The sequence below is a fragment of the Hyperolius riggenbachi genome, chromosome 2, assembly GCF_040937935.1.
Source record: "Hyperolius riggenbachi isolate aHypRig1 chromosome 2, aHypRig1.pri, whole genome shotgun sequence".
Lineage (NCBI taxonomy): Eukaryota > Metazoa > Chordata > Amphibia > Anura > Hyperoliidae > Hyperolius > Hyperolius riggenbachi.
Genome location: NC_090647.1, coordinates 138,224,609 through 138,251,850, shown reverse-complemented (window position 1 = coordinate 138,251,850; position 27,242 = coordinate 138,224,609). Strand labels below are relative to the sequence as shown.

The window sequence follows — 27,242 nt, the reverse complement described above, 5'->3', positions numbered from 1 at the left end:
CCAATTACATACCTGATATTTAACTCTTTCAGGAAGAGAAAGAAAAAAAGGAAACACCCTAGTTATTTGTGTACTTGGCACTGTTCATACCCATGTCTATCTCATTCAGTCACATGTCACCTCGGGTATCCTTTAAGTATCACCTGTTCCCCCTATGCTTCAGGGCCCCATAGCACCTGCTATGGCTATTGATATGCCCCTGTTCTGTTTAAAATAACTTTTCAGCATTCTGCAGTTGAGAAAGTACCAAAATGTAGGTGAAAAGTTACTGTCAAAATTATTCTGTGTAATTTCTTACTTGCTGGTGGCTTAAAAGGCATTTTATTAATAAGGTGTTATATTATCACCTTGAAGAAAACTTTTCTCCACAACTGGAGAAAAGGTGAATTGAATAAGGGCCATAAGGAGAAATAGAACATGTAAAAACAGATAAGGGACAATATGCAATTTCCATTTTTCTCCTGAGTTTTCTCCCAGGTGATACTTTTTCATATTTTCTTTAAAATAACTTTTCAGCAAATCCCAATTAAAAAAGTACCAAAAGTAGTAGAAAAAGTACAATCAAAATGGTTTTGTGTATTTTTTTGCTTGCTGAAGGTGTAAAAGGCATTTTACGACAAGTACCCATATGCAATTCCCTTTTTCACCTAAGTGATATTTTCAAACTTGTCAATAAAATGCCTTTTAAATCACCAGCAAACAAAAAAATACTCAAAATAATTTTGATAGTACTTTTTCACCTACTTTGTGGTACATTTTCCATTGCAAAGTGCTGAAAAGATCATCAAAATCGAAGATGAAAAATTATCTCCTAGGAGAAAACTCAGGAGAAAAAGTTATGGCCCAAGGTGTGAAAATATCAACTGGGCCCAAAGTGTGAAAATATCAACTTAGAGAAAAAGTGAATTGCATAATTACATATGGGCCAAGGAAAGATAACTCACAAGATAAGCTTAGTGAATCAGCCCCAAACTGTGTACGCGAAGCTGATGTGACAGAACTCTGTACTTATTCTGTCTGTACATAGAAATTGACACTTTTTATTGGGTACATTACTGGATTAAATGGTGATTTTTCTCCCTGTATTTGACTAGAGTTTGGTTCTAATTTCCGAGCAATTGTGAATCTTGAAGAAGCATAACCTAGAAAGACATCATTTTGTCACATCTTTACATAAGTATTTTTCAGTTAGAATTTCCTATTTCCCACTGTCAGTCACTTTATTACTAAATAGCATTGTGCAGTACAAGCTCTCATTCTGAATTCACGTACTGCAGCCAGGCTGAATTCATCCTGAGTTTACAGGAGATGCTACCATGTGGAAGAAGGGGGTGGTTTGCTCATTGCAATTCTAGCTCATTATATTCAAATGACCAGATAAACAATTACAACTGATTATAAATAGGTGCATGGCATCCCAGTGAGACAACATATTACACTGCTATAGATTTTATGCATCGGTTCAGAAATGATACCCAAGTGACACAATACGGCCACCTCTAATGCATTATAAAAAACCCTGCTTTCAAGGTACTCTGGTTCAAAGCTAATCTAATAAAATTGTCAGGCAAATGCTTTCTCCATTACTTCTAAAGAGCTGTAATAGAAAGTGAATGAGTTCAGGAGAACAATTTAAATGTGATTTAAAAAGAAAGAGAGGTGGGAAATTCTAGTAAGAAGGAAGATTGGAATACGATTCAGCCAAAGAGACAGAAAAAAAGACATGATGTAATGATAGCTACCTGTGCCTGTTTATCACATCATGCAGATGAATGTGAGGATTCTAGGTGATCACAGCTTCATTTTAGCGAAACAGGAAAAAAAGGGTGCAGGAGCCCTTGCCGTAAAAAAGTCCCTGCCATAGGTGCCCATTATAAAAGCCACGATTCGGGGCAAAGAAGATACAGTAGATTTGAGTGCCAAGTCATGCCGATATGCCAATTGTGGCATTACATGCACAGGCGCAGAGCAATGCTGTAATTTGCATATTGGCATGCCTCTGCCCCCACAATTTTATCGGGTGCCTCTGGGGCCCCAAATTTACCTTCTTTGCTGGAAATCGCGGCATTGCGGTGGTGCCCCCAGGCATCCAAATTTACTTGCCACAAATTGCAGATTTGCCGTGGCTCCTCCGGGCGCCCAAATTTACTTTCTTTCTTTGCCGAAGTTTGTGCCTTTGCCGCAGGGGAGTAGGGTTAACTTTAGGGGAGGCAGAGGGGTTAAGTGTTGGGGTGGTTTAAGTGTTAGGTACCACCTGGGGGGGTGTTAAAGGTTAGGTATAGGTAGGTCTTAGGGTTAGGCATTGGTAGGTACATATTGTATGGCCGCCAGTGAGTTAGGCACGGGGCGAGCCGATTGACGGCTCTCCCTGCTGCCACAAAACTCCCTGGTGGCATTAAATACTACAACTCGAAGGGAGATGTAATTCGGGGACTGGTGAGCGCTGGATCCCAAAATGACTTTTGCGTGGGGCGTGCATCATAGCATTGCTGCTATGACAGCACTCAGCGTCGTGCACCGAAGCACCCTGGTTCAGTAGGTAGAGGGAGGTCTTAGGGTCAGGCATTGGTAGAGGGAGGTCTTAGGGTTAGGCATTGGCAATGGGAGGTCTTAGGGTTAGGCATCGGTAGAGGGAGGTCTTAGGGTTAGGCACCGGTAGAGGGATGTCTTAAGGTTAGACATCTGTAGAGGGAGCTGTTAAGGTTAGACATCGGTGGAGGGAGGGTTTATTGTAAGAGTAGGGTCAGGTTTAGACATAGAAAAATATCGGTAAAGATTACCAATATTTTACTATTGGAATTAAGTAGTAGAATATCAGTAATCTACTGCACCCTTTTTTACACATGCCTTTTTTACATGTACCCCTTTTTAGACCCTATACCCCAATCTCCACTATCAACTTCATCTTTAGACAAGCGCCCACTTGAATGGGAGACTAGAAATGCTTACCTGACTTTGATTGCCCCTAGGACTTAATGCAAGGTATAGGATCTGGGGTCCAGGAAACCAATGAACACCCAAGACCCAAACAGAGAGAGAGAGTTCAGGGACAAGGCCAAAAATCAAACACAAGAGATCAGATGACTAACAAATCAGGGGAAAGGCAAACTCAAGGTCAAGGACTGGGCAGGGGTCATACACAGTTTTTTCTCTAAGTTAATGCTGTCACAGTTAGCAAAGCCCTGGGCAGAGAAGACCTTAATTAGGACAAGGACTAGTCCCGTGGGTCTACAGGTCCCAACCGCCCATTGGCTGGTTCAATAATGGAGTGGCCTATTTGCCACTGATCCATCACTTTGATTACTGCAATCTCCTTTGGCTGCATGAGCACTAAGAGGAGAGAATAAGATGGGTGTGTGGCTGTGTGCGCCCATCTATGTGGCTGCCTGTTCAAGCATGGCACACATGTGCAGGTGTGCTGGTGATGCTGCACTGTCAGGAAGTAACCCAGCAGGAGTAGGAATATATATTTATTTGAGACATTGAGATATTTGAGACACTTTCTGGTTCTTAGATCTGAAACAGCTCGACTCTGTGCACGCTGGATGCCATGTAGCGCCTTTATTTGGCTCCCCCTGCACCCAACTAACAGGTGGCGTAATAATATGTACGCCTTGGAGCAGCCTACCTTGGTGTTGGAATGCCAACGAGGTAAATGCATGACATAGGCAATCTAAAAGAAAGGTGATTATAATGTCTTCTGGATTTTAACAACTTACAGTATATACCCAAGAGAACTCAAGTACACCAGGGCCAGTCTGCCCATGAGGCGGGGTGAAACAATTGCCTCAGGCGGCACTTCTGGGGGGGTAGCGGGCAGGAAGGGGGTATTGGGCCTAGCGGCAGGGAGGGGGGTTGGACCCCCCCTCCCTCGCCTGGGTCCCCCATCTGCGCTCCCCCTCTAGCAGCGCTATTAGTAAGAGGCAGTGGGCAGGGATGACTCACCTCTTCCGCGTTCCAGCGTGCGTTCCACTGTAGTCACTTCCTGCAATGCCGCCCACTGTATTGTAAGTGGACGGCATTGCAGGAAGTGATGACAGTGGAACGCACGCTGGAACGCGGAAGAGGTGAGTCATCCCCGCCCATCCCTCATGCTAGTAGCGGCTGCTACTTAACTTTTTAAAGCTGGAGGGGGGGGCGCAGATCGGGGAACCCAGGCAAGGAAGGGAGTGGGGTCCGACCCCCTCCCCGCCGCTGGACCCAATACCCCCTTCCTGCCCGCTACCCCCTCCAGCTCGGCGGCCCCCCACCTACGGCTTGGGGGGGGGGGCGATTTCTTTGAAGTATGCCTCAGGCGGCAAAAAGTCTAGGGCCGGGCCTGAAGCACACTACAGTGCTCCTGTCTAAAGGCCCCCTCAAACGATAAGGGCACTTATCAGTTAAAGCCAGCTGGCCAGATTTCTACAAACAACACAAAGGTGATGCTGTGTATATGAGGCGGAGGAGGACAAGGTACAAGACAGAATGGCCATCTTGTGTGCAGACCTCATGTATTTCTTTTCTTGGATTTGCATGGTCCTGCACCTGGGCAGTTTGCTCTCTTGATTGGTGTGCAATCCTACGAACAATTACACTCATCAACTAAGGCCAAAGTAACTTCATGATCCCAATGCAAACTAAAGGTGCTACAAACTTTTTAAAACCAACAGTTGAAAGAGTGGCTATAAATGAAGCCTCTATTAAAAGAGCTTTTTTTTACATAATAAGCTGTAGTAGATGCACAAATGCAATAAGCTCCTGACCAGTTATTATATAAATGGTTTATTCAACATCAGCTAATCAGTCATCATATTAACCGAAATAAATCACTTCTACTCATTTCCCTGGAGTTGGGCTTTAAATGACAGGTATTTGTATGATAATTATATACATTGTGTAACTTTTTGTAACCTAATATCCTCTTCATATTTTTAATATACATTAAGATGTAAATCTGTTATTATAATATATTAGAATATAGAACTGCTATGGATGAGGTAATGATTAAGTAATCTAGAGCGCTCATTTCCATTATGCAATAAAATTTACATTTTTTTTATTAGACTAGCGAATTATTACGGCTGCTCTAATGATTAAATAATCTACAGTTATTATCATGTAGATAGTTTGTTAATGACTGTGCACTTGGCTGCGCAGATAAATAAATGATTAAATAATCTCCAGTTATTATCATGTAGATAGCTTGTTAATGACTGCGCGCTTGGCTGTGCAGATAAATTCATCAATATGATAATCAAGTCGTTTCAATTAAACTGTATGTTAAGAACCCAAAGAAACTCGAGCAAGCCAAAGAAATTTCAGTTTCTTGCACCTTTGTGGGTGATAATATTTAGAGGAAATATAATATGGATAATTGCTGGCTACATGGAGCAGTCAAAAGTGGATTTATCTTTTGGCCTTATAAATAATGTTCTTAGCGAGATGCTGTCGGCTGGCATTCTCTTTAGGCCCCTTTTACACTAGCAGGGTAAACCTGCATTGCGTTACCCTATTTTGTTGCAAGGGGCCGCAAAGGCAATTAAAGTCTATGGAGATTTTCACACTTATTGCAGTCCTATGTGTTGTGCCGGTAGTATCCGAGCTGACCCAAGGGCAACAGTGCGTTACCGCAAGCCCCGCACTTAACGCATTGTGCTTTGGGTAATGGAAGTCTATGGGTGACGCACGTAGTGTAAATGACGGAGCGCAATGAGTCATGGGGTGCATGCACGGACCAATGGGAATCCCAGTAACGTACTTCCTGCCCAGCAGGGAATATGTCACTGTGTGGGGGTGGCGCTGTGCATATGACCATGGCGGCGCACTATGCCGCAGGGTCATATGTTTGCCATTTTTTAGCATTGCGGTGTGATGCAGCAGAAGCATCGCATCCCCACCGCAATACAAAAAATAGGTGTAAAACCGTCCTAAAGGGATCTTTTCCACTAAGAGACCCAATAACAATGCAATGGCGTTTGTTTCTGTTTGACACTACCGCAATTCTGCCATGATTCCGCCACAATCTATCATGTGTACAGCGCAATTACAGTGTGTTTACAATTTGCAAAAGGAGGAAAAAAACTGAAAAGAAAATATTTTGAATTGCCGGATCATGGAAAAATCGCATAGCGGTGCGATTGCAATGCGACTTTCCTGCATTCCTATACTTTGTATCAGAGACCAATCACACAGACAATGCAGCAGGCATGATGATTGCAATAGGGAAAAATTTGCTTCGCGAACGCAGTGCACTGATGGAAACATCCCCAGCAATTCCTGAACAGCAGTTTCACTACCAAAACAGTAAGATACCAGCCAGCCTCCCTACTCACTTGCACACTATTTTGTCAGTTAGATTTATCAACTGCCAATCAGGAAATGCTATTGAAATTAAAGAAAACCCTGAGAATCCCCCATGTGGAGATGGACTAGTCCAAACCCTTTCGGTTCTGTCAGATTTTAACTGTGTACTTTTTTTGCTGGAGTGGGCCTTTAGGAAGGAATCATTTTGGATATACTGTACGAATGTTGAAGTTAACTCGACAATGGCCTAAATAAGGACCTAAATATAAAAGCTTTTCTATAATTACTGTTTTAATCCAGTTACCGCTCTCCTATTCTGCTTAATTGTTGCAGTGCCTTCAATTTTGAACACTGTAATCATTACAATTTTAATTGAAAACAATGGCTATGCAAATTATGCAGCCAAGTTCAAAAGGACGAACTACGGCACCTATTGGTACACGTTTGGGGAAGCCTTAGTGACAAAACACATCACGTGGTTTACCTGACGTCAGTTAGACAGGGCTGGATTTACCATAAGACACTGAAGTCTAGTGCTTACAGACACCTGATGATGGAAAGGAGGCTCACTTCCTCCTTCCCTATGCAGAATGCTGAGCAGAGTGTAAGTGAGAGGTTATTCACCCTGCTCTTGGCATTCCACTGATGAGAGCTCCCTTCATCCTACCTAATACTATAGGTCACCTGTAGCTACCTACATCGGGCATGGGAAGAAGGGGAGAGGTGATAGGTGGGCCAGCCAGCACAGTTGCTGTGCAGTTCGGCAAGGTTTGTAGGCCCATGAAGGGGGAAGGCTAAGGTGCCAGGACATCTGTGCCTATAGGCTCCTGTGAGGTAAATCTTTACCTGCAGTTAGACGCTGCTCTGACCCCCCCCCCCCCCCCCCCGGTACCTCCGTACCCTTCCTACAGCCTTAGCCGAGCTCCCCACATGACTCACCCCAGAAGAACAAGCAGTATAGCAGCATAAAAATGTATGCAACATATAAATTCGGGAATGACATTATCATGCAGAGATGGGCAATGTTATACTGGTATTGCACTAAAGCAGTGTGAATAGTAGCCTGATTTTCATGTGGCTTTTTTATTATTTTCATTTTTTCAACAGTGCTAAAATGTCAGGTGCAAAAAGCACGCCTGTCATATGTAGAGGATTGACCTTTTTTAGTGTTATTATTTATTTATTAAACTACCCACCAAGCCACTATGTAGGGACAATTATTCATCAGTGCGCAATAACTCCTCTAGTTTTAGTAATATAATGTAGGCTGTGTTCTGGCTGCGTTATCATTGGACAAAAACAAGTACTGAAAATCTGATCACCAAATATTTATACTGTGAGGGCAGAGTGTTCAATCTCTACTAATACGATGTTTCTCTGCTGTGCTATCTGCTGAGAGGGATTATGAATCAACAGGCTCATATTTAGCTCTCTCAGTCGCTTATTAAATCATCCTGATTGTGTCGCCATTCAGAGAAATTCTATAGCAGGAAACTGGTTCATTTAGCTTCAGGTCATAAAGCTAATGTCACTATGGGGAAGCCGAACAACAGACATCTCTATGTGCATTCCACTTCCTACAACGTAATGCTGTACTTATAAGAAAATGAAGCCTTTTTAGGTTCCCGTACATAACTACGGTATTTTACAGTTTGATATTATTTTGCTTCATGTGTTACGTGTTAAAGAGACTTGACTTGCTCTGGATGGATGCCCATCATTAAAGGGCACCTGCAGTGAGAGGAAGCTTGAGGTTGCCATCTTTAGACTCTATTAAAAATTCCAGTTATCATGCTGATCTTCTGAGGTCAGTGATGATGAGGTCACACACCTGTAATATGCACGCAGTCAGTAGAGCAGTAGGAGAACAGAGGCACCAGCAGGATATAAGCGGATAAAAACTTTAAAATTTGCTGGGAGGAAGTGGTGGACTTAGCTCCATAAAGCAGACACGAAAGACTGTCTGAATAGCAGCAATCACATTTATTAAATAGTACCCCAAAAAAGTGCACCGCATTTCGCAGGCCCAGTCGCTTCATCAGGCAATAAACATGGGGACAAAACAGAATTTCGGCAATAGCAGGTGTAGCGCCTCAGTCACTAGAATCAAAACATCTGATTTACTTAATTGTTGTAGGTCAGCAATTCAAGGCATCAGGGACAGATGAACAGCACTAGGGATGAGCAAAAACGACTGTGGTTGTATTGCGAGAATTTCCTCGAACTTCGGGTGGTACCACAAATTTTTGCTGAAACACTTGTGAATTGCAAAACTGGAGGGATCCTATTGGTTAGTGAAACCCTGGTGGAAAGCTCAGTGGCGTGTCGGTTGTGAGTGTTGGGGGATAGCGGTGCAGTGTGTGTGATGTTGTCAGTTCTGTCAGGCATGCTGTGGTTGGTGGCTGAGGGGTTCTGTTGGTGCTGGCGAGGGTTGCTATTTGTTAGCTAAGGAGGTTGGGGGGTTCTGGTAACAGTCATTTGGTTCGGGGCTTGCTATACTCCCCATTGGTCTGTGAAAGAACCAATGGGGAATCCGGGCAGAACTTTTCAAGATACTGCATTATTCGGCATATAGGACGCACTTTCTCTTCCCCAAAACTGGGGGAAACAGTTGGTGCTTCTTATAATCGAAAAATATGGAATAAAGTGTATCAGGGTGAGCAAGGAAGGTCTTACCTGATCTTCCTACCGCATTCCTCTCCTCCTCTGTAGGCGCCATCTTTCAGGATGAAGCACAACAGGACCCCAGCTGCCACGCTCCTTTTCACCACAGTCTCCATTTGTAGGTTGCAGCATTCCTCTGTACACACACTGCCGACGTCATCCCTAGTTACAGCGCCCTTCCTTGTCACTCCCTGGTTACAGTTCCCCTATTACTGCTTGACCTGAGGCATACCTGAGCCGTACATCTGCCATCAGGTCACGCAGTAACAGAAGAAGGATGTGCAACGGCTGCAACCTACTAATGGAAACTGTGGGGAAGAGGGATGTGGTCGAATTTTCGCGCAATTCAACACCGTCTGGGTGCATAGGCTAGCCAGGGAAGAGAGCGGATGCGCACTCATGTGACGCGTTTCACCCAATCGGCTTTTTCAGACGTGAAGAAGCCGATTGAGCGAAATGCGTCACGTGAGTGCTGGTCCTCCCGTGCCTCCACTCTCTTCCCCGGCTAGCCTATGCACCCAGATGGCGCTGAATTGCGCAAAAATTAAAATGGATACATCCGCATGGATCAACCGAGGACCATCCTGCTAAGCGGTTAGCAACAAGCAGGTTACGTGAGTACCGGCTCCGCCGGTTGTCTTCCAATAAGCGCATTTAAGTTGAGCCGTGTTCGGGCTGATGCATTTAGTGCCGCGTGGTGTAACTTGGAGCATTGCGGAAAACCTGATCTGAGATTATAGTCTGGTTGATGCTTTGGCTGCGAGGTTGTACATATACATATATATATACGTAATGAGAGCGTGTTTCATTTGAAAGAGGCGTGCTGTAATGGCACATGGGTTGGATTGAAGAGCTGATGCTGGTGACAAATATAGCAAATGCAATGGGATTACCAGTGATAAAAGGGGCCTGAAGACAGTGGCGTAGTAATCACCATAGCAACCAGAGCGGCTGCTATGGGGCCCTTGCCACAGAGTGGGTGAGGGGGGTCCCGGGATGCATGGGTCCAGGTGGCAATATGGGGGGTCTGACTCTGAGGCTGGCTCTCTTGTTGCTGCTGCTTGGCTGCATGCCTGTCTCTGCGGGACACGGCACTTCAAACAAGCAGCAACATAACTCACTTCCGCCCGGCTGGGTAACGGAGAGGAGAGGAAGCAGCTATTTACAAGCCGAATTTCAGCTGCCGAAGTCAAGGGAAGTCCTGGCTGCCCAGAGGAGGAACGGACCTCACAGGCACAAGTGCTGAAATGGAGAAAGCCTGACTGATGTCTGCAGAGCTGGAAGACCAGCAGTGACCTAAGGTCAGTTTACCAAGGTCACTGATCACTTCTGCTGATATTTATCTTTCTTCCCCTTTCTTCTTCTTTTCTTGACACACACTTTGGAAGCCTCTCAGATCACAAGGCCCAGCATGAGCAGAGCACTTGCAGTTTCAAAAAAAGTTAATTTTTATCATTAATGAATTTGCAGCTGCTCAGCAAGATCTTACAGTAGGACCCGCTGAGCCTTATAGTTCCCCTGAGGCTGCATCTGTTAATGTTTAATGATCCCTTAAAAACCTGATTTCTATCAGTATGGCATTGCCAGACAAACCTGCCCCAAACACCAATTTATTATCCAAAGGTGCCCATTAAAGATACAATCCCATGGCCAATCAACCGTTTCCACTGTGGTATGATCTGTCGTGCCTATTAACGGCTCAATTCTCACTAACCAATTCAATCAGATCAATAGAATCGATTCAAAACAAATCAATTCCATTGATCTGCTCAAATTGGTTATCAGAAATTTGGCTTTTAATGGGCACGACCAATTATGTCATTTTCCAGACACTAGCTTCTGTCTACCTATTGGGTGGGGGGAGAGAGGGTTGCCTACCTACACTGGTTAGGGGGTATAGCTGGGGTCCTTCTGCCTACTTATATTTGGGTTGGGGGGGGGGGGGGTACTTCTAACTCCCTATACTGGGGGCCCTCTGGCTACCTTTACTGAGGGGGCTACTTCTGCCGACCTATATGGGTGGTCATCTCCGGCTACCTATACTGAGTGGGCTACTTCTGGCTACCTATACAGGGGGTCATCTTTAATTACCTTGGGCTTATTCCTGTAGTCTTTTAGGTCCCTTACCATCCTCCCTGTTCAGCACCACTATGTCATTGTCACTCCATGCACTGTCGCAGCCGTGGTCACCTCCTCAATCATGATGAGCATGAGGTAGCCGAGGGCATTTTGCTCCTGCACAGTTTAGAAAACGTGCAACTTAGGGCCTGTTTCCACTGTGAAGTGATGCGAGTGCGGCTACCTCGTCGCATCTCATCACTTCCACTTGCAGTCGCGTCACTTCTGCAGCGGTAGAAGGAAGTGACTGGAGGAGACGGCGCTATGGGGCCCCATGATTTCTAACTACGCCTCTGCCTGAAGAAAAACAATATATACCGGTAACTTGTGATCTATAGATGCACCTATATACTGTAGCTCCTGGGTTAACCCTATTGTAGTGCTGCTATATTAGATGAGTTTTAATTGATTTTAAATGTATGTTTGCAGCTAATACTTGAAATTCATATTAATAAATGTTCTACTTGCAAATACCTTGGCTCCTTATACAGAAACTCCTCTCTCCCTGCTCCCTCCTATCTAATTATACTGGGGGACATATACCTATCTAATGTATACTGGGGCATATACCTATCTAATGTATACTGGGGCATATACCTATCTAATGTATACTGGGGCATATACCTATCTAATCTATACTGGGGCATATACCTATCTAACCTATACTGGAAGCATATACCTATCTAATCTATACTGGGGCATATACCTATCTAATCTATACTGGAAGCATATACCTATCTAATCTATACTGGGCATATACCTATCTAATTATACTGGGGGACATATACCTAGCTAATGTATACTGGGGCATATACCTATCTAATCTATACTGGAAGCATATACCTATCTAATCTATACTGGGGCATATACCTATCTAATCTATACTGGGGCATATACCTATCTAATCTATACTGGGGAGCATATACCTATCTAATCTATGCTGGGGGCATATACCTATCTAATCTATACTGGGGCATATACCTATCTAATTATACTGAAGGGGCATATACCTATCTAATTATACTGGGGAGCATATACCTATCTAATCTATACTGGGGGCATATACCTATCTAATGTATACTGGGGCATATACCTATCTAACCTATACTGGAAGCATATACCTATCTAATCTATACTGGGGCATATACCTATCTAATCTATACTGGAAGCATATACCTATCTAATCTATACTGGGCATATACCTATCTAATTATACTGGGGGACATATACCTAGCTAATGTATACTGGGGCATATACCTATCTAATCTATACTGGAAGCATATACCTATCTAATCTATACTGGGCATATACCTATCTAATTATACTGGGGGACATATACCTAGCTAATGTATACTGGGGCATATACCTATCTAATCTATACTGGAAGCATATACCTATCTAATCTATACTGGGGCATATACCTATCTAATCTATACTGGGGCATATACCTATCTAATCTATACTGGGGAGCATATACCTATCTAATCTATACTGGGGGCATATACCTATCTAATCTATACTGGGGCATATACCTATCTAATTATACTGAAGGGGCATATACCTATCTAATTATACTGGGGAGCATATACCTATCTAATCTATACTGGGGGCATATACCTATCTAATGTATACTGGGGCATATACCTATCTAACCTATACTGGAAGCATATACCTATCTAATCTATACTGGGGCATATACCTATCTAATTATACTGGGGGGCATATACCTATCTAATTATACTGGGGAGCATATACCTATCTAATCTATACTTGGGGCATATACCTATCTAATCTATACTGGGGGCCACTATAGCTGGCTTCCTATACTGCGGGCACCTATACCTGTCTCCACGTGCATTTTACGCCCTCGCCCTGGGTGTAATTTAGCCTAGAAACTGCTAGTATTTGGCTCCACCCACATCATGTTTGGCCACGCCCAGTTTTCAACTTTGTTTTGAGGTGTGGCTATCCATTTTTTAGAATTCTTTCGTACATGGGGGCCTCAAGTTATGGACTGCTTGGGGCCACCAAAACCTTAGCTGCACCCCTGCTTCTGTATTAAGGAGGCAAAATTACATTTAGCTTTGCTTTTCAGTTGAGGGCTTTTGGTCTCTTTCAGCCCTCTATACCTTCCAGGTGGTTCTGGGTCACCATGAGCTTCCTGGGTATTCCTTAAAGTGAACCGAGCACCATTTTTAGCACCCAGGGTATCTCAATAGAGATGGCCCGAACCTCAGATTTTAGGTTCATGAACTTATTAAAAGGTTCGGTTCGCATGAACTTTCGTGAACTGCAATAGACTTCAATAGGGAGGCGAACTTGGAAAACTAGAAACATTTATGCTGGCCAGAAAAGTGATGGAAAAGATGTTTCAAGGGGTCTAACACCTGGAGGGGGGCATGGATGAGTGGGACAGACGCCAAAAGTCCCGGGGAAAAATCTGGATTTGACGCAAAGCAGCGTTTTAACGGCAGAAATCACATTGAATGCTAAATTACAGGCCTAAAGTGCTTTAAAACATCGTGCATGTGTATACATCAATCAGGGAGTGTAATTAGAGTACTGCTTCACACTGGCACACCAAACTCACTGTGTAACGCACCGCAAACAGCTGTTTGCGTAGTGACGGCCATGCTGGACTGGTGCGCACCATGGCGAGAGTGCAGGCCGTGGCGGTGTTCAAGCACATATGGTCGCCGGGCTGTGGTAGCTCAATGATAGAACAACAGTGACTGTCCAGCTGATCAAATTTGGTCTGTCCACAATGAAGCAACGACCTTATTATCTTCTTCAGTGAGTGTAAAAGCCAGCGCTGCCTGCCTTTTATAAGGGGGGAGTGGCTCCAGGAGAGAGTGCAGCCTAATTGGCTACAATGTGCCTGCTGACTGTGATGTAGAGGGTCAAAGTTGACCCTGATGGTGCACTATGGGGACGAACCGAACCTCCGCAAAAGTTCGCCTTCGCTGGCGAACGCGAATCACCAAAAGTTCACCTGGAACCGTTCGCAGGCGAACTGTTCGGGCCATCTCTATATTGCAATAGCACATTAAAAATGCATGTTAACAATATGGCACATTACTAATCCATTCTACCTCTTTTTACATTTAAATGTTTGTTAAATGCATTTATTGCCCGACTTCTGAGGCCTGCTGTCCCCAGAAAGAGCAGGTTGATAAGGATTTCAGTAATTTGTAGTAGCAATGAGCATACAAAATCTTTCATCAGCAGGAGATAGGACACCCTCCTTCAAACAGTTTTGAGAGCCACTCTTGATTATTTTCACACCTTCTCCTGGATAAATAAGGGCAAACGATGGATGAGGGTGGGGGGATGGTAGCTCCTACAGCTATTAGAAACAATAACAAACTACAGGGGGAAAAAAAGCTGCTTGGATCCCATTAAGTTAGTGATGAGCAGAAATTATGCCCATACGTAATTATGTATCATAATACACAATTACGCATCATAATGCGAAATTTCGGGAGAATAGCATAATTAATTTCGTAGGTAATTGTTACCATTCGTAATTACGCATGAATTTACACGTAATTTACACAACATTTCATGCTGACTTTAGCAGTTAATAGCAAAGCCCCCATACATGCTATTGCTACCACAATTGCTCCATATGTTGAGAAGAATATTGGGTACAAGTTGCAAAAAGAATTGCTCAGAAAGACCTTGTAGTTTTTGAGAAAATCGATTTTAAAAATACAAAAATAAATGGTTTTTAAACTGTCATTTTTCTGAGTTTTATAACCATTTTTCTTTGCATATTTAAAATCGATTTTCTCAAAAACGAAAAAAATTATAAAATGAAAAATTATTGTTTTCTCTTGTACCCACTACTCTTCTTAACATATGTAGTAATTTTATTAGCAATAGCATGCTAGGGGGCTTTGAAATTCAACACCAAAGTCGGTACAAAATTACGCTTAAATTCATGCGTAATTACGAATGATTATACAAGTCAATTGAATTACAAATCTGCAATTACATATAGACATAACTGCGAAAATGTGTGCGTTATTTCGCGTAATCGTAATTAGCAGATTACGATGATCACTACTTTAAATCTGTAAGGATTGTAATTCCTAACTTGGATTATTTTAATTAATACAGTAAAAAAGTAAGTCTTGAACAACTTATGTTGATACAGTACTAAATTACCGGCTTCCATTCCCCACTATAATATATGCGACATTTATCTATTTATTTTATTGAGGACCAATAGAGAATAGACTGGTGAGGAGTTCCTCACAAGCTCATTTGTTTATGTAGTTTGCCCTGTTTTGATCCTCACATATTTTCTCTCCTCTTGAAGCCTGCTGTTTTATTGGTGTATGGAGATGAGTCCCTATGCTCTTTTTATCTGTCTTCACTTTAGGAATTAGAAATGGTTTAAATATTACAAGGAGAATCTATAAATCTTTTCATGATTAAGCACATATGCAAGTAAATGTGATCAGCTTAATTTACCAATTTTGTCAGTGCTGATTAATTAATTAAATATACAGTGGGTTGCACTTCTCATGTGTACACCACTTTGTGTTGGTCTTTCACGTGGAATTCCAATAAAATTGATTCATGTTTGTGGCAGTAATATGACAAAATGTGGAAACCGTCAAGGGGGCCGAATACTTTTGCAACCCACTGTATATATATATATATATATATATATATATATATATATATATATATATATATTACACATCTATTTGCAATTTTCCTTAGTAATCCAGGCTCTGAGAATTCAGCATCATGTTCTTTTGGCACAAGCTGACATTTCCCTGCAATTTAATGTTTGCAGACAGTTCAGGCTACATGCACACATTATATTAGCGTGCATTTGGCTGAGGCAGCCAATAATGATCACTTCTATGGAGAATCTAGTGTGTGTATAGCAGGCCCTGATCACTATTGCACATTTGTGAACAATAAGATTTTCAGATCAACACCAGCTGAGCACTGGCTGAGGGCATTGTTCTCCTCACTCACCCCGCCCACTCTGTGACGCTTCGTATGTGCCACTCCTTCAGCAAATTGTGTTGCTATCCTACAGACAGTGGCGTGGCAATAGGGGATACAGAGGTTGCGAACGCACTGGAGTCCGTGGGCCAGAGGGGCCCTCCCTCAAGCGCAATATTAGCTCTTTATTTGTTCTGTGGTAGGTAATAATCAATTCTGTGGATGCTTTGAATAGTAGTAATCATTAACAAACTGTTCCCCATCCCCTTCTTGCACCTCTGACATTGTGGTTGTCCTTGGCAGATTTTGGTGCGCTGTATCAATTGTTATGTATAAAGCGCTTGGTGGGCCCAATGTAAAACTTGCACTGGGGCCCATAGCTCCTTATCTACGCCACTACCTACAGACTAGTGATGTGTCTGTACAGTCTGTACGGTCCCGCAACTGTTGCCTGAGGGATCTAGCCCCAATCCCTGCTAGCTGAGGGTCCTAGTTTGTGGGTACAAGGCTTTGTTTATACCTTTTGGGACCTTGTTTTCTAAATAATATGTATTCATGTGATCTGAGCCCTGAACATAATGGTGTATCGTGTATTGTTTTAAGTGTGATACATTTTGTACGCTCCTTGTTTACAGGGGTACAAGGTTTATTTTATATTTATTGGTGTTTATATTTGGAGATATCCTTTTAATAGTAGGGTTATGGACTTTGGAAAATAATCCTTTTGTTTGTATGTCCTCTCCATTTGTGTTTCCTCTGGGAACTCTCGGTTCTCTCCCAAAACATACTGATAAAATAATTGGACTCCTCCAAAAATTGTCTCTAAACTGTGACAGTAACGTTAGCAATTCATACCGCTGACTGTGCCTCAGTTGAGCTCATGATCTATGTACTCTGTAAAATACTTTGGCAAATGTCCCAACTATACATAAATAGACAATAACAATAATATATATGGTATACATTGAAAAAGAAAGCTTTCTTGTTTGCAATGAAATACAGTATGTTTTATTCTTGAGCATTCCTATTACCTATCTAAGAGAACGTTGTGTTTCTGTTATCTTGGCATGTTTAAAAAGGCCATTGCACATCTCTCCTAGCAGCTCGCGTCCTACCTTGTATTGAGCACCTGAGCCCTGTGTGTCCTGTGGCTCTCCACAGCTTCCATGACATGTTTTGACTGCCATCAGGAAAAGGATTGCCAGACCAACTGCAGTATTCCTCATTCTCTCAATTTCTTGCTTCCCCTGCAGGAAACAGAAGCGAAAGCATTGCTATTTAGGAAAATTGTAATGTAGCTGTTAAAACAGCAAGATAAAATGTCAGTATCAAAAGAGATGACGTTTTCATCTGTAAGATATAAACCACAGTAAACCAACAAAGGTCTCTGGTTTAAATGCAATGAAAATATTGAAAAGTACACTATGGCCTCAATTCACTAAACTTTATCAAACTTTGCTGTTAACAAATAGTAAAACTACACCCAAAAGCATTTTTCATATACCTATACATAGTTTTACATTATAGATTAACTCATTACCTCCCACACTCCCCCAATTTTTTTTTGTAATAAATAAAAAAAAATTACAATAAAAAAAAAATACATAAATAGTTACCTTAGGGACTGAACTCTTTAAATATTTATGTCAAGAGGGTATAACACTGTTACTTTATAAACTATGGGCTTGTAATTAGGGATGAACGCAAAACTGAAAAAATGCACCTTTATTTCCAAATAAAATATTGGCGCCAAACATTGTGATAGGGACTTAATTTAAACAGTGTAATAACCGGGACACATGGGAAAATACATTTCATGGGTTTTAATTACAGTAGCATGCATTATTTAAAAACTATAATGGCCGAAAACTGAAAAATAATGATTTTTTCCCATTTTTTTTTTCCTATTTTCCCATTGAAACACATTTAGAATAAAACAATTCTTGGCAAAATGTCCCACCTAAGGAAATCCTAATTGGTGGCGAAAAAAACAAGATATAGTTCATTTAATTGCGATAAGTGATAATAAAGTTATAGACAAATGAATGGAAGGAGCGCTGAAAGGTGAAAATTGCTCTGGTGCTCAAGGGGTAAAACCCCTCACTGGTCAAGTGGTTAAGCTCACAGCAAACTACAGCAATTTATATAGGCAAAAAATGGTTTATCCTGAGGAGCACAGTAACTTTCAAAAGAAAAGAATCACATAGGTCAAATACAGCTAAAATGATTTATCTGAGAACAACATGCTTCAGTCTTGAAATGACAAGTGATGTAAAATAATAATGATGATGATCAGGGGTGTTTATAGGTTCCTGTGAGATCCGGAGCACCCCTGGGCACCAAGAGGTAATGAGTGTGCAGCACGCATAGCGCGCCACAGCGAAAAATGGGCGTGGTTATGCCACATAAAGTGGGCATGGTCAAAGGTGGGGCCAAATGTGCATGAACAAAGCAGTGACGTAACTTAAACATATTCAAAAGGCAGAATTTTACATATATAAGCCCCTCACCTGGCTTTTGTCTTGTCTTTGGCTGGCTGGTATAGGTTAGATAGGTAGCTTCCCACAGCGTAGGTTAGATAGGTAGCTTCCCCAGCATGGGTTAGATAGGTAGCTGCCCCCAGTCTAGGTTAGATAGGTAACTTCCCCCAGTTTAGGTTAGATAGGTAGCTTCCCCCAGCGTAGATTAGATAGGTAGCTGCCCCTAGCATACGGTAGATAGGTAGCTGTCCCCGGCGTAGGTTAGATAGGTAGCTTCCCCCAGCGTGAGTTAGATAGGTAGCTTCCCCCAGTGTAGATTAGATAGGTAGCTTCCCCCAGTTTAGGTGAGATAGGCAGCTTCCCCCAGTATAGGTTAGATAGGCAGCTTCCCCCAGTGTAGGTTAGATAGGCAGCTTCCCCAAGTATAGATTAGATAGGTAGCTGTCCCTAGTATAGATTAGATAGGTAGCTGTCCATAGTATAGATTAGATAGGTAGCTTCCCCCAGTATAGGTTAGATAGGCAGCTTCCCCCAGTATAGATTAGATAGGCAGCTGTTCCCAGTATAGATTAGATAGGTAGCTTCCTCCAGTATAGATTAGATAGGCAGCTGTCCCAAGAATAGATTAGATAGGTAGTTTCCCTCAGTATAGATTAGATAAGCAGCTTCCCCCAGTATTAGATAGGCAGCTGTCCCCAATATGGATTAGATAGGCAGCTGTCCCCAGTATAGATTAGATAGGCCGCTTCCCCCAGTATAGATTAGATAGGTAGCTTCCCCCAGGAAGGCCGGAGTAAGGAGGAGGGGGCACTGGGCGGAGCGGCGGGGAGGAGCAGGCAGTTACAAACTCACCTCCGATCGCCGCAGACACAGCCTCCAGCTCCTTCTGACTTCCTCCTCCGGCGTAGCTCGCATTGGTAACAGCGCCCCCTGTGCGTCATCACAGGGGGCGCTGTAACCAAGGCGATGGACACCGGTAGGAGGAAGTCGGAAGGACATGGAAGCTGTGTCTGAGTAGATCCGAACGGAAGGTGAGTTTTGAACTGCCCGCTCCCCCCGCCACTCTGCCCATTGCCTCCTCCTGCCGCTAAATCGATCCAGGGCACCATGGCAACAGGTTCTGGGAGGTGCCGCGGATCAAAGGCCCTAGTGACGCCACTGATGATGATGTTATCTTAACAGTACAATGTAGACAAAATTGGTTAACAATTTAAGAGTACATGCAAAATACACTTCCTACAGTGCAAGTATATACTTGTTTGCCTAACCCTGACATCCTTACTATTATTTTTATTGATTTATAAAGCGGAAACATATTCCGTGGCGCTGTACAAAGTAAGAAATGAACACGGGGTACATAATAATACGGTGTACACCAATATACAAAATATATAATTAGAGACAAAATACAAAAATGATACATAATATAAAATACAGAATTGGTAATGACAGTGATAAAAGTAACATGATGAATAAAATGTATAACGATTTCCAAGATACAATAGGGGGAGAGAGCCCTGCCCTTGCGAGCTTACAATCTAAAGGGAGTGGGGGGGGGGGGGAGACAAGAGGAGGGGTAGCATACAACAAATACATAGAGGCAGTGTGTTTTAGTGTACCTAGTAGGAGTGCAATTTGGGCTTAGGACAAAGGCAAGTGTCCTAAGATAGCTCATATGCTTGTCGTAACAAGTGAGTTTTTAGAGAGCGTTTAAAAGTAACAAAGATTGGCGAGTGACAGATGTGTTGTGGGAAGGCATTCCAAAGGAGGGGTGAAGCGCGTGCAAAATCTTGTAAGCGTAAATGTGAGGAGGTAAGTCTAGAAGGGGACAACAGAAGATTATGTGCAGATCTGAGATTGCGATTGGGTTGATACCTGGAAATTAGTGAGGATATGTACCAAGGAGCGAGATTGTGGAGAGCTTTGTAGGTTAAGGTTAAGAGTTTGAACTGAATGCTCTGGTTAATTGGCAGCCAGTGAAGAGCTTGACAGAGAGGGGCAGCAGAGGAAGATCGGGAAGAAAGATGAATGAGACGAGCAGCTGGGTTCAGTACCGACTGGAGTGGGGCCAGTCTGTTAGAAGGTAGTCCACAAAGTAGTATGTTGCAGTAGTCCAGACAAGATATCATAAGAGTATGTATTAACATTTTAGTTGTGTCTTGAGTGAGAAAAGGACGGATGCGAGATATGTTTTTCAGTTGGAGATGGCAGGAGCTGGTTAGGGAGTGAACATAAGAAATAAAAGAGAGAGATGAGTCGAATATTGCTTTGGGAACTGCTGTTATGGGAGTGTTATTAACATTTATTGTAACTTCAGGCAGAGAGGTGGACAGAGACGGTGGAAAAATGATTAGTTCTGTTTTATTCATATTAAGTTTTAAGAATCGAGAGGACATGAAGGAGGATATAGCAGACAAGCAGTCAGGAACACATGTGAGGAGGGAGTTAAGGTCTGGGGCCGAGAGGTACAATTGTGCATATAGGTGGTATTGAGACCCAATACTCTCTTTGCAATTAACTTTTTCTCCTGAGTTTTCTCCTTTTGTCATCTTCAATTTAAAATAACTTTTCAGCACTTTGCAATGGTAAAAATACCAAAAAATAGGTGGAAAAGCTTGGTTTAGACTGTATAGTCATCTAGCTTTGTTGTGCCTAAACTTGACTGGTTAAGTAGTTAGTCTTGGCTTGTGGTTCTAAGGTCCCCAGGCTAGGTTCATTTCCCATCATGCACACTGTTCACATGGAGCTTGTGTTCTCCACCTATACCTTCCAAAGTATAGAGTAGGACACCAAGTCTCACTTTGGTCTTGCTGCTTCTCATGCATTTGCAGATGTGTTCTTCTCAGATCTCTAATTTTATTCACAGTTATGGATAGAAATGACAGGCCCTCTTGCCGACTAGTTCTGGGTGACACATGGAAACCTTTTATGTTTAAATCATCACAGGCATCTCTTGTTTCATCAATCATTTCAATAAGTCCCATTGTTATTATATTAAACATCTAAATATCTTCTTAATAAAAAAAAGCTTTAATAAGAGACATCTTAAATAATAAAGTCATAAGTGTTCAGCAGGCATAATTAACAAAAGCATAAAAATTAGATTAGAATGTTTCTTTGCACAAATATGATCAAAATGAAATCCGCAAGACTGTGAAACTCTCTCTTCCCGGACTTCTTACAGACTAATCTTATCACGGCTTTGAAGGGGATCCCACAGCTGCCCGTTCTGCCCTTTCATCCAAAGTCAAAAGCAACAAGGACTCCAGGGTGCTATCCCATTACGTCTCTGACATCTGTTGCTGTGTACTTTACCATGGAATTAAAGGTGCTTTGAAGATGTAAGGTAAGTTTATCTGAAAGAGCTTAATTATTGAATTTGTAACTAAATTACTCCAGTAATTAACATACACTGACTGATTTTACATTAATACGTGGAAAAGATAACCGTGTTTGGAAATCCAGCATGTTCTGCATTTACGGCTGAATCAAAATAGGCTACTTAACCAAAACCCTCAAATCCCCAGAGAGGTCCTAATCATAGTAGTCAATGCCCAATGCTTATGTTCGTGCTCCCCACTCCCCACCAGGATATCTATTGTGTAAATTTATACAGTGCTGACATCGTCAGCAGCACTTAACATAATCCAAAATGATGGAGCTGACTGCCTCTCCGAGGAGCTCACAATTTAAGCCCTACCATATTTGGTCTAATGTGCTTAATACAGTCTAAGGCCAATTTTGGAGGAGGACCAATTTGCTTGCCAGTACGTGGGAAGAAACCGACGCAATAAAGGTAAAAAACAAAACCCTCAACTCATATAATGTTCTGGCCCAGGTTTGAACCCAGTTACCCCAGTGTTTCAAGGTCTGAGAGCTCATGTATGTATGACATTCCTTTGGGGTTTAGCTTACATGAATATGAATGTGTGGCACTCAAAAATGTGCATCAAAGCAACAGTAGTTTCCCTATATAGGCCCACTACAGACAGCACTCAGTGCTTGTTATTCAATCAGCTCTTGTGGTTGTGCCTGACCATGTCCTGTTCTTATCTGTGCAAATCAGTTTGCCTGAACTCTTGTTACCTGACCCAGCTTCCATTATAGTTCTTAATCTGCTCCTCTGGGTGACCTTGACTTAGTTTGTGATTTGCTTGCCCTGATTTCCTATGATGTAATTCGTTTGAGCCGGTGACCCACCTACTCTGACCTAAGCCTGTGACTTTGCCTACTGTAAGGAATGGGCTGCATGCGAGTCACCGCATGCTTTAGTGTGGCAGCCATTCTACCCCTGAGCATATGTTCTACAACAAAAGCATCCACTTCCTGCTAACTCACTGAAGTTCCAGAAAGGGAAGTGATGTGTGCTGAGGGGTGGAGTCAATGGGCATAAACTCTTGGCAGCAGGTGACAAAGGGGGCTTTTGGTCTTTTGGTGCGGTTGCTGTTGGACCCGATCCTGGCTGGGTATGGAGTGCAATATTGTATATATTTTATAAGCCTTGAAAAACTGAACTAAGGATAGGAATTGAAGCATACTTTCTGTGTATTCTTGTGATTTATGCTTTACACTGCTTTCTGTAGCGCATAAATATTTGTACCTGCATTTAACCCTCCTGGCGGTAACCCCGACCTGAGCTCGGGGTAGGAAAAACATGCTACTAATGGTAACCCCGAGCTCAGGTTGGGGTAGCTAAAAATAGCTCTGTGTGTTGTGCAGGAGTCCCGTGCGCCGATCGGCGCTGCTCAGCGGGACTCCTGCATCTGTCCCCCGCAATGTGGCAAGTGTGTTTGGCCGCCGAGATCCCTAGATCCCCTGTAATCTAGCAGGGACCCGGCGGCCATGTGATCGGGGGTAGTGGCGACTGGTGGCGGCGGCAAATGGCTCCCCCAGCAGCATCGGCTCTCCTTCCTTCTTCAGCGCGGTTTTCCGGCACCGGGTCCCCCATAGCCCCAGAATTCTCCTGGGGACCCGGCGGCCAATCAGAGCTGAGTGGCATGACGTCGGGCGGCGTGACGTCATGGGGGTGGGGCGAGAAATTTGAAAATCCTAATTTTTCACTGGCTCTAAAGTGCATTGTATTGGATACACATGTATGAATTACATGTGTATCCAATACACTGTTGCCACTTGCTTCCCTGCTGTGAGCTGTGATTTTTGATCTTTGTGATCTGCTTTGATCTTTGTGATCTGCCTGGATTTTTTGGATTTCTGTGTACCGACCTCTGCCTGGATTCTGACTACCCTCTTTGCCTGCTGACTTTGCCGGATTGGATTTCCGTGTACCGACCTCTGCCTGAACTTTGACCTACGCTCTTTGCCTGCTGATTCTGCCTGATTTGGATTTCTGTGTACCGACCTCTGCCTGGATTTCGACTACTCTGCCTGCCGCCTGTACCGACCTCTGCCTGGATTTTGACTACGCTCTTCTCCTGCCACCTGCCCGTCACCTGCTATGGCGTCATCTTCAAGGCGTCTCACAGCAGAAGCGCTGATGCAGTTAGAGGACAGCGATCCAGATATGCCGTCGCTGGAGGACTCCAGTGACAGTGATGCGCCTGGCAACCTGTCGTCCGACAGTGACAGTGAGAGTGACAGCGACTCCATCCCCAGCGACACGGAGGTTTGTGAGGCACGTGTTTGGTGCCCAGTCAACACCACTCGGGCCCCACCACCGCCCCCCCATTTTCCTTTTACTGGGGAACCCAGCCTGAAGGTTGAGTGTGAACACTGCCCCCTGGCCTACCTGCAGCTGTTCTTCCGTGACGCTGTCATTGAGAAAATCGTGGTGGAGACGATCCGCTATGCCGCGCAAGAAATTGTTGCTCAACGAAGGACCTTTTCCAGGACCAGGAAGTGGGAGCCAATCACCAAGGAGGATTTGTGGTGGTTCCTTGGACTGATTATTCTGCAGGGGGTGGTGGGGAAACCCCTGCAGAAATGGTACTAGTCGACCAACAAGGTCATCGCCACCCCCTTCTTTGGCACGGTCATGTCAGAGTACCGCTTTGGACTCATCATGAAATTTCTACATTTCGCAGACAACACTGTCTTCGATGAGTCCACCCACCCTGCGCCAAAGCTGAACAAGATATGGGAGGTTCATTAGCTGGTCGTGGAAAACTTCCGCCCCACTTATGTACCCCAGAGGGACATAAGTGTTGATGAAAGCCTTATGGCCTACAAGGGCAGACTGTCCTGGATCCAATATATCGCATCTAAGAGGGCCCGGTTTGGAGTAAAGTCCTACACTTTATGCAAGTCTGCCACCGGATACATCTGGAACAGCGTACTGTACACTGGGAAAGGGACACAGTTCAACCCTGCATTCAGCAACTACGGGCTGGCGACTTCATCCGTGCTGTCCTTGGTGGAGCCACTTTTGAATAAGGGGTACTGTTTGACGACTGACAATTTTTATAGTTCACCTGAACTGTTTGAGTTTCTTATCAGGAACAAAACCGATGCCTACCAACAAGGATGTGTTGTTTGCTGCAGCAAGACGGATAGCAAGGGTAAGAAAGTCCGCAAAGAAACCCGTTTTTACTGCCCGGACTGTGATGTCGGCCTGTGTCCCGTTCCATGTTTTAAGATTTACAACACACGGGAGGTGTAATAGCAGGGCCGGCCCTAGACTTTTTGCCGCCTGAGGCAAATTTTAAAAAAAATGCCACCGCCGCCCCTCCCCCCCCCCCCTCGGGGGGGGGGCGCGCTCTGGGGGGCCGCTGAGCTGGAGGGGTAGCTGGCAGGACGGGGGTATTGGGCCAGCGGCGGGGAGGTGGGTCGGACCCCCCCTCCCTCGCCTGGGTCCCCCGTCCTCCGCTCCCCTCCAGCCTAAATAGACGCAGCCATATGTGTAAGAGGAACGGGCGGGGAGGATACTCACCTCTTTCCAGCATGCGCTCCACTGACATCACTTCCTGCAGCGTTGCAGGAAGTGATGTCAGTGGAGCGCACGCTGGATCGAGGAAGAGGTGAGTGTTCTCCCCGCCCGTGCCTCTTACACATACGGCTGCGTCTATTTAGGCTGGAGGGGAGCGGAGGACGGGGGACCCAGGCGAGGGAGGGGGGGGTCCGACCCCCCTCCCCGCCGCTGGCCCAATACCCCCGTCCTGCCAGCTACCCCTCCAGCTCGGCGGGCCGGCTCCCTGCACCCACGGACGGGCGGGTGCCGCCCCTGGAAATTTGCCGCCTGAGGCAAAAGTTTCACCCCGCCTCATGAGCGGGCCGGCCCTGTGTAATAGGGATATACTGTACTAATTATTGTATATACTGTACTGATTATTGTGTATATATAATCTGCTGCTTATTTGTGCAGTTTTGCTATTATTTCAGTTTATTGATACATTTATTTTTTTCAGCAAATTTGTGTTCCAGTCTTTTATTTATATGTAAAATGTCTACCATGCTTTTATTCTGACATATTTTGGTGAGTTATAACTTTTGAATCGGAGGCCCTAAAATTCTTGAAAACAATGTACCGCTTTTGACTCCTAATTCCAGATAGAAATGAACCGCCAGGAGGGTTAAAGTCTCACATGCAATAAAAAAAACTTTATGCTGTTGTTGGCATTCAATTCTTTTGCCAAACGGCCACCTTACAGGAAATAGGTATTGTTGTATTTATTAATATCCGATTGTTAATGCAATATTTTCAACAATATTGACTTCTTAAATAAATGGCAAGCCAGCCAGAAGAGGTGTTACGATTGGCAGGAAGGCATATTGATAACTGTATAATATTGCATGTGGGATTTGTGGTGTAAAGGTGGCCACACCATACAATTTTTTTTATTATCTGTTCAATTTAAGAATTGCAATAAATTTTGCTTACTGATTGTAACATTTCAAAAATATGACCAATGTGCCACACACCTATGTTCAATTTTTCCCCAATTATGATAAAAATGATTGGAAACTTGCTAGGGTGTGTATATTATTAAACTGACAATCTAACACACACCATACAATCTTTAGAAAAATTTAAGAAAAATTTCCAGCATTCCGGATCGATAAAAATCGAAGAAAACAGGAAATCCGATCGGATTTTCAGTCAAATTAAAAAATCGAATTTTTTTTTTTCATTCGACTGAAAAATCCGATCGGATTTCCCGTTTTTTTGTTTCAATGTATATTGATCCGGAATGCCAGATATTTCTCTTCAATTTCTACTAAAGATTGTATGGTGTGTGTTGGATTGTCAATTTATTAATATACACACCCTAGCAATTTTTATCATAATTGGGGAAAAATTGAACATAGGTGTTTAACAGAGAGTTTTCAATCATTTTTATAATAATTGGGGAAAAATTGAACATAGCTGTGTGGTACATTGGTCATATTTTTGAAATGTTACAGTCAGAAAAATGTATTGCAATTCTTAAATTGAACAGATATTTAAAAAATTGTATGGTGTGTGGCCACCTTTAGTCTGATATTGATGTTATACTGAAGACACTGTGTGAGAAAGTTGAGCAAGGAGCCATGTGGTGAGTTAGCCAAGCAAGTTTCAGCAAAGACCTGGCCTATTGTTGTGTAAAGAGCCTGAATTGAATATACTGGTAGTTTAGTAGTCTTGTTTTGGGGGTAAACAAGATGGATACAGCTGTGCAACCATTTCTTGTTTAAAAGACAAAGTTGAAAGACCAGGAAGGCATTGTTGGAATAATGCAAAGTTCTGTAGATCCATGGAAACAAGCCCAACGTATACCACATGATACCTAGTAAGTG

The 27,242-nt window shown here is 43.3% G+C and overlaps 1 protein-coding gene across 1 annotated transcript in view; it reads right to left on the bottom strand.

The window, feature by feature from the left end:
- Positions 1-27,242, bottom strand: part of TAC3 (tachykinin precursor 3) — a 132,488-nt gene that overhangs the window by 61,680 nt on the left and 43,566 nt on the right. The window contains exon 2 of the mRNA XM_068265159.1: positions 17,148-17,279. Coding sequence (XP_068121260.1) covers positions 17,148-17,258 — 111 coding nt within the window. The 5' untranslated portion in view covers positions 17,259-17,279. The remainder of the gene's footprint in view (positions 1-17,147; positions 17,280-27,242) is intronic.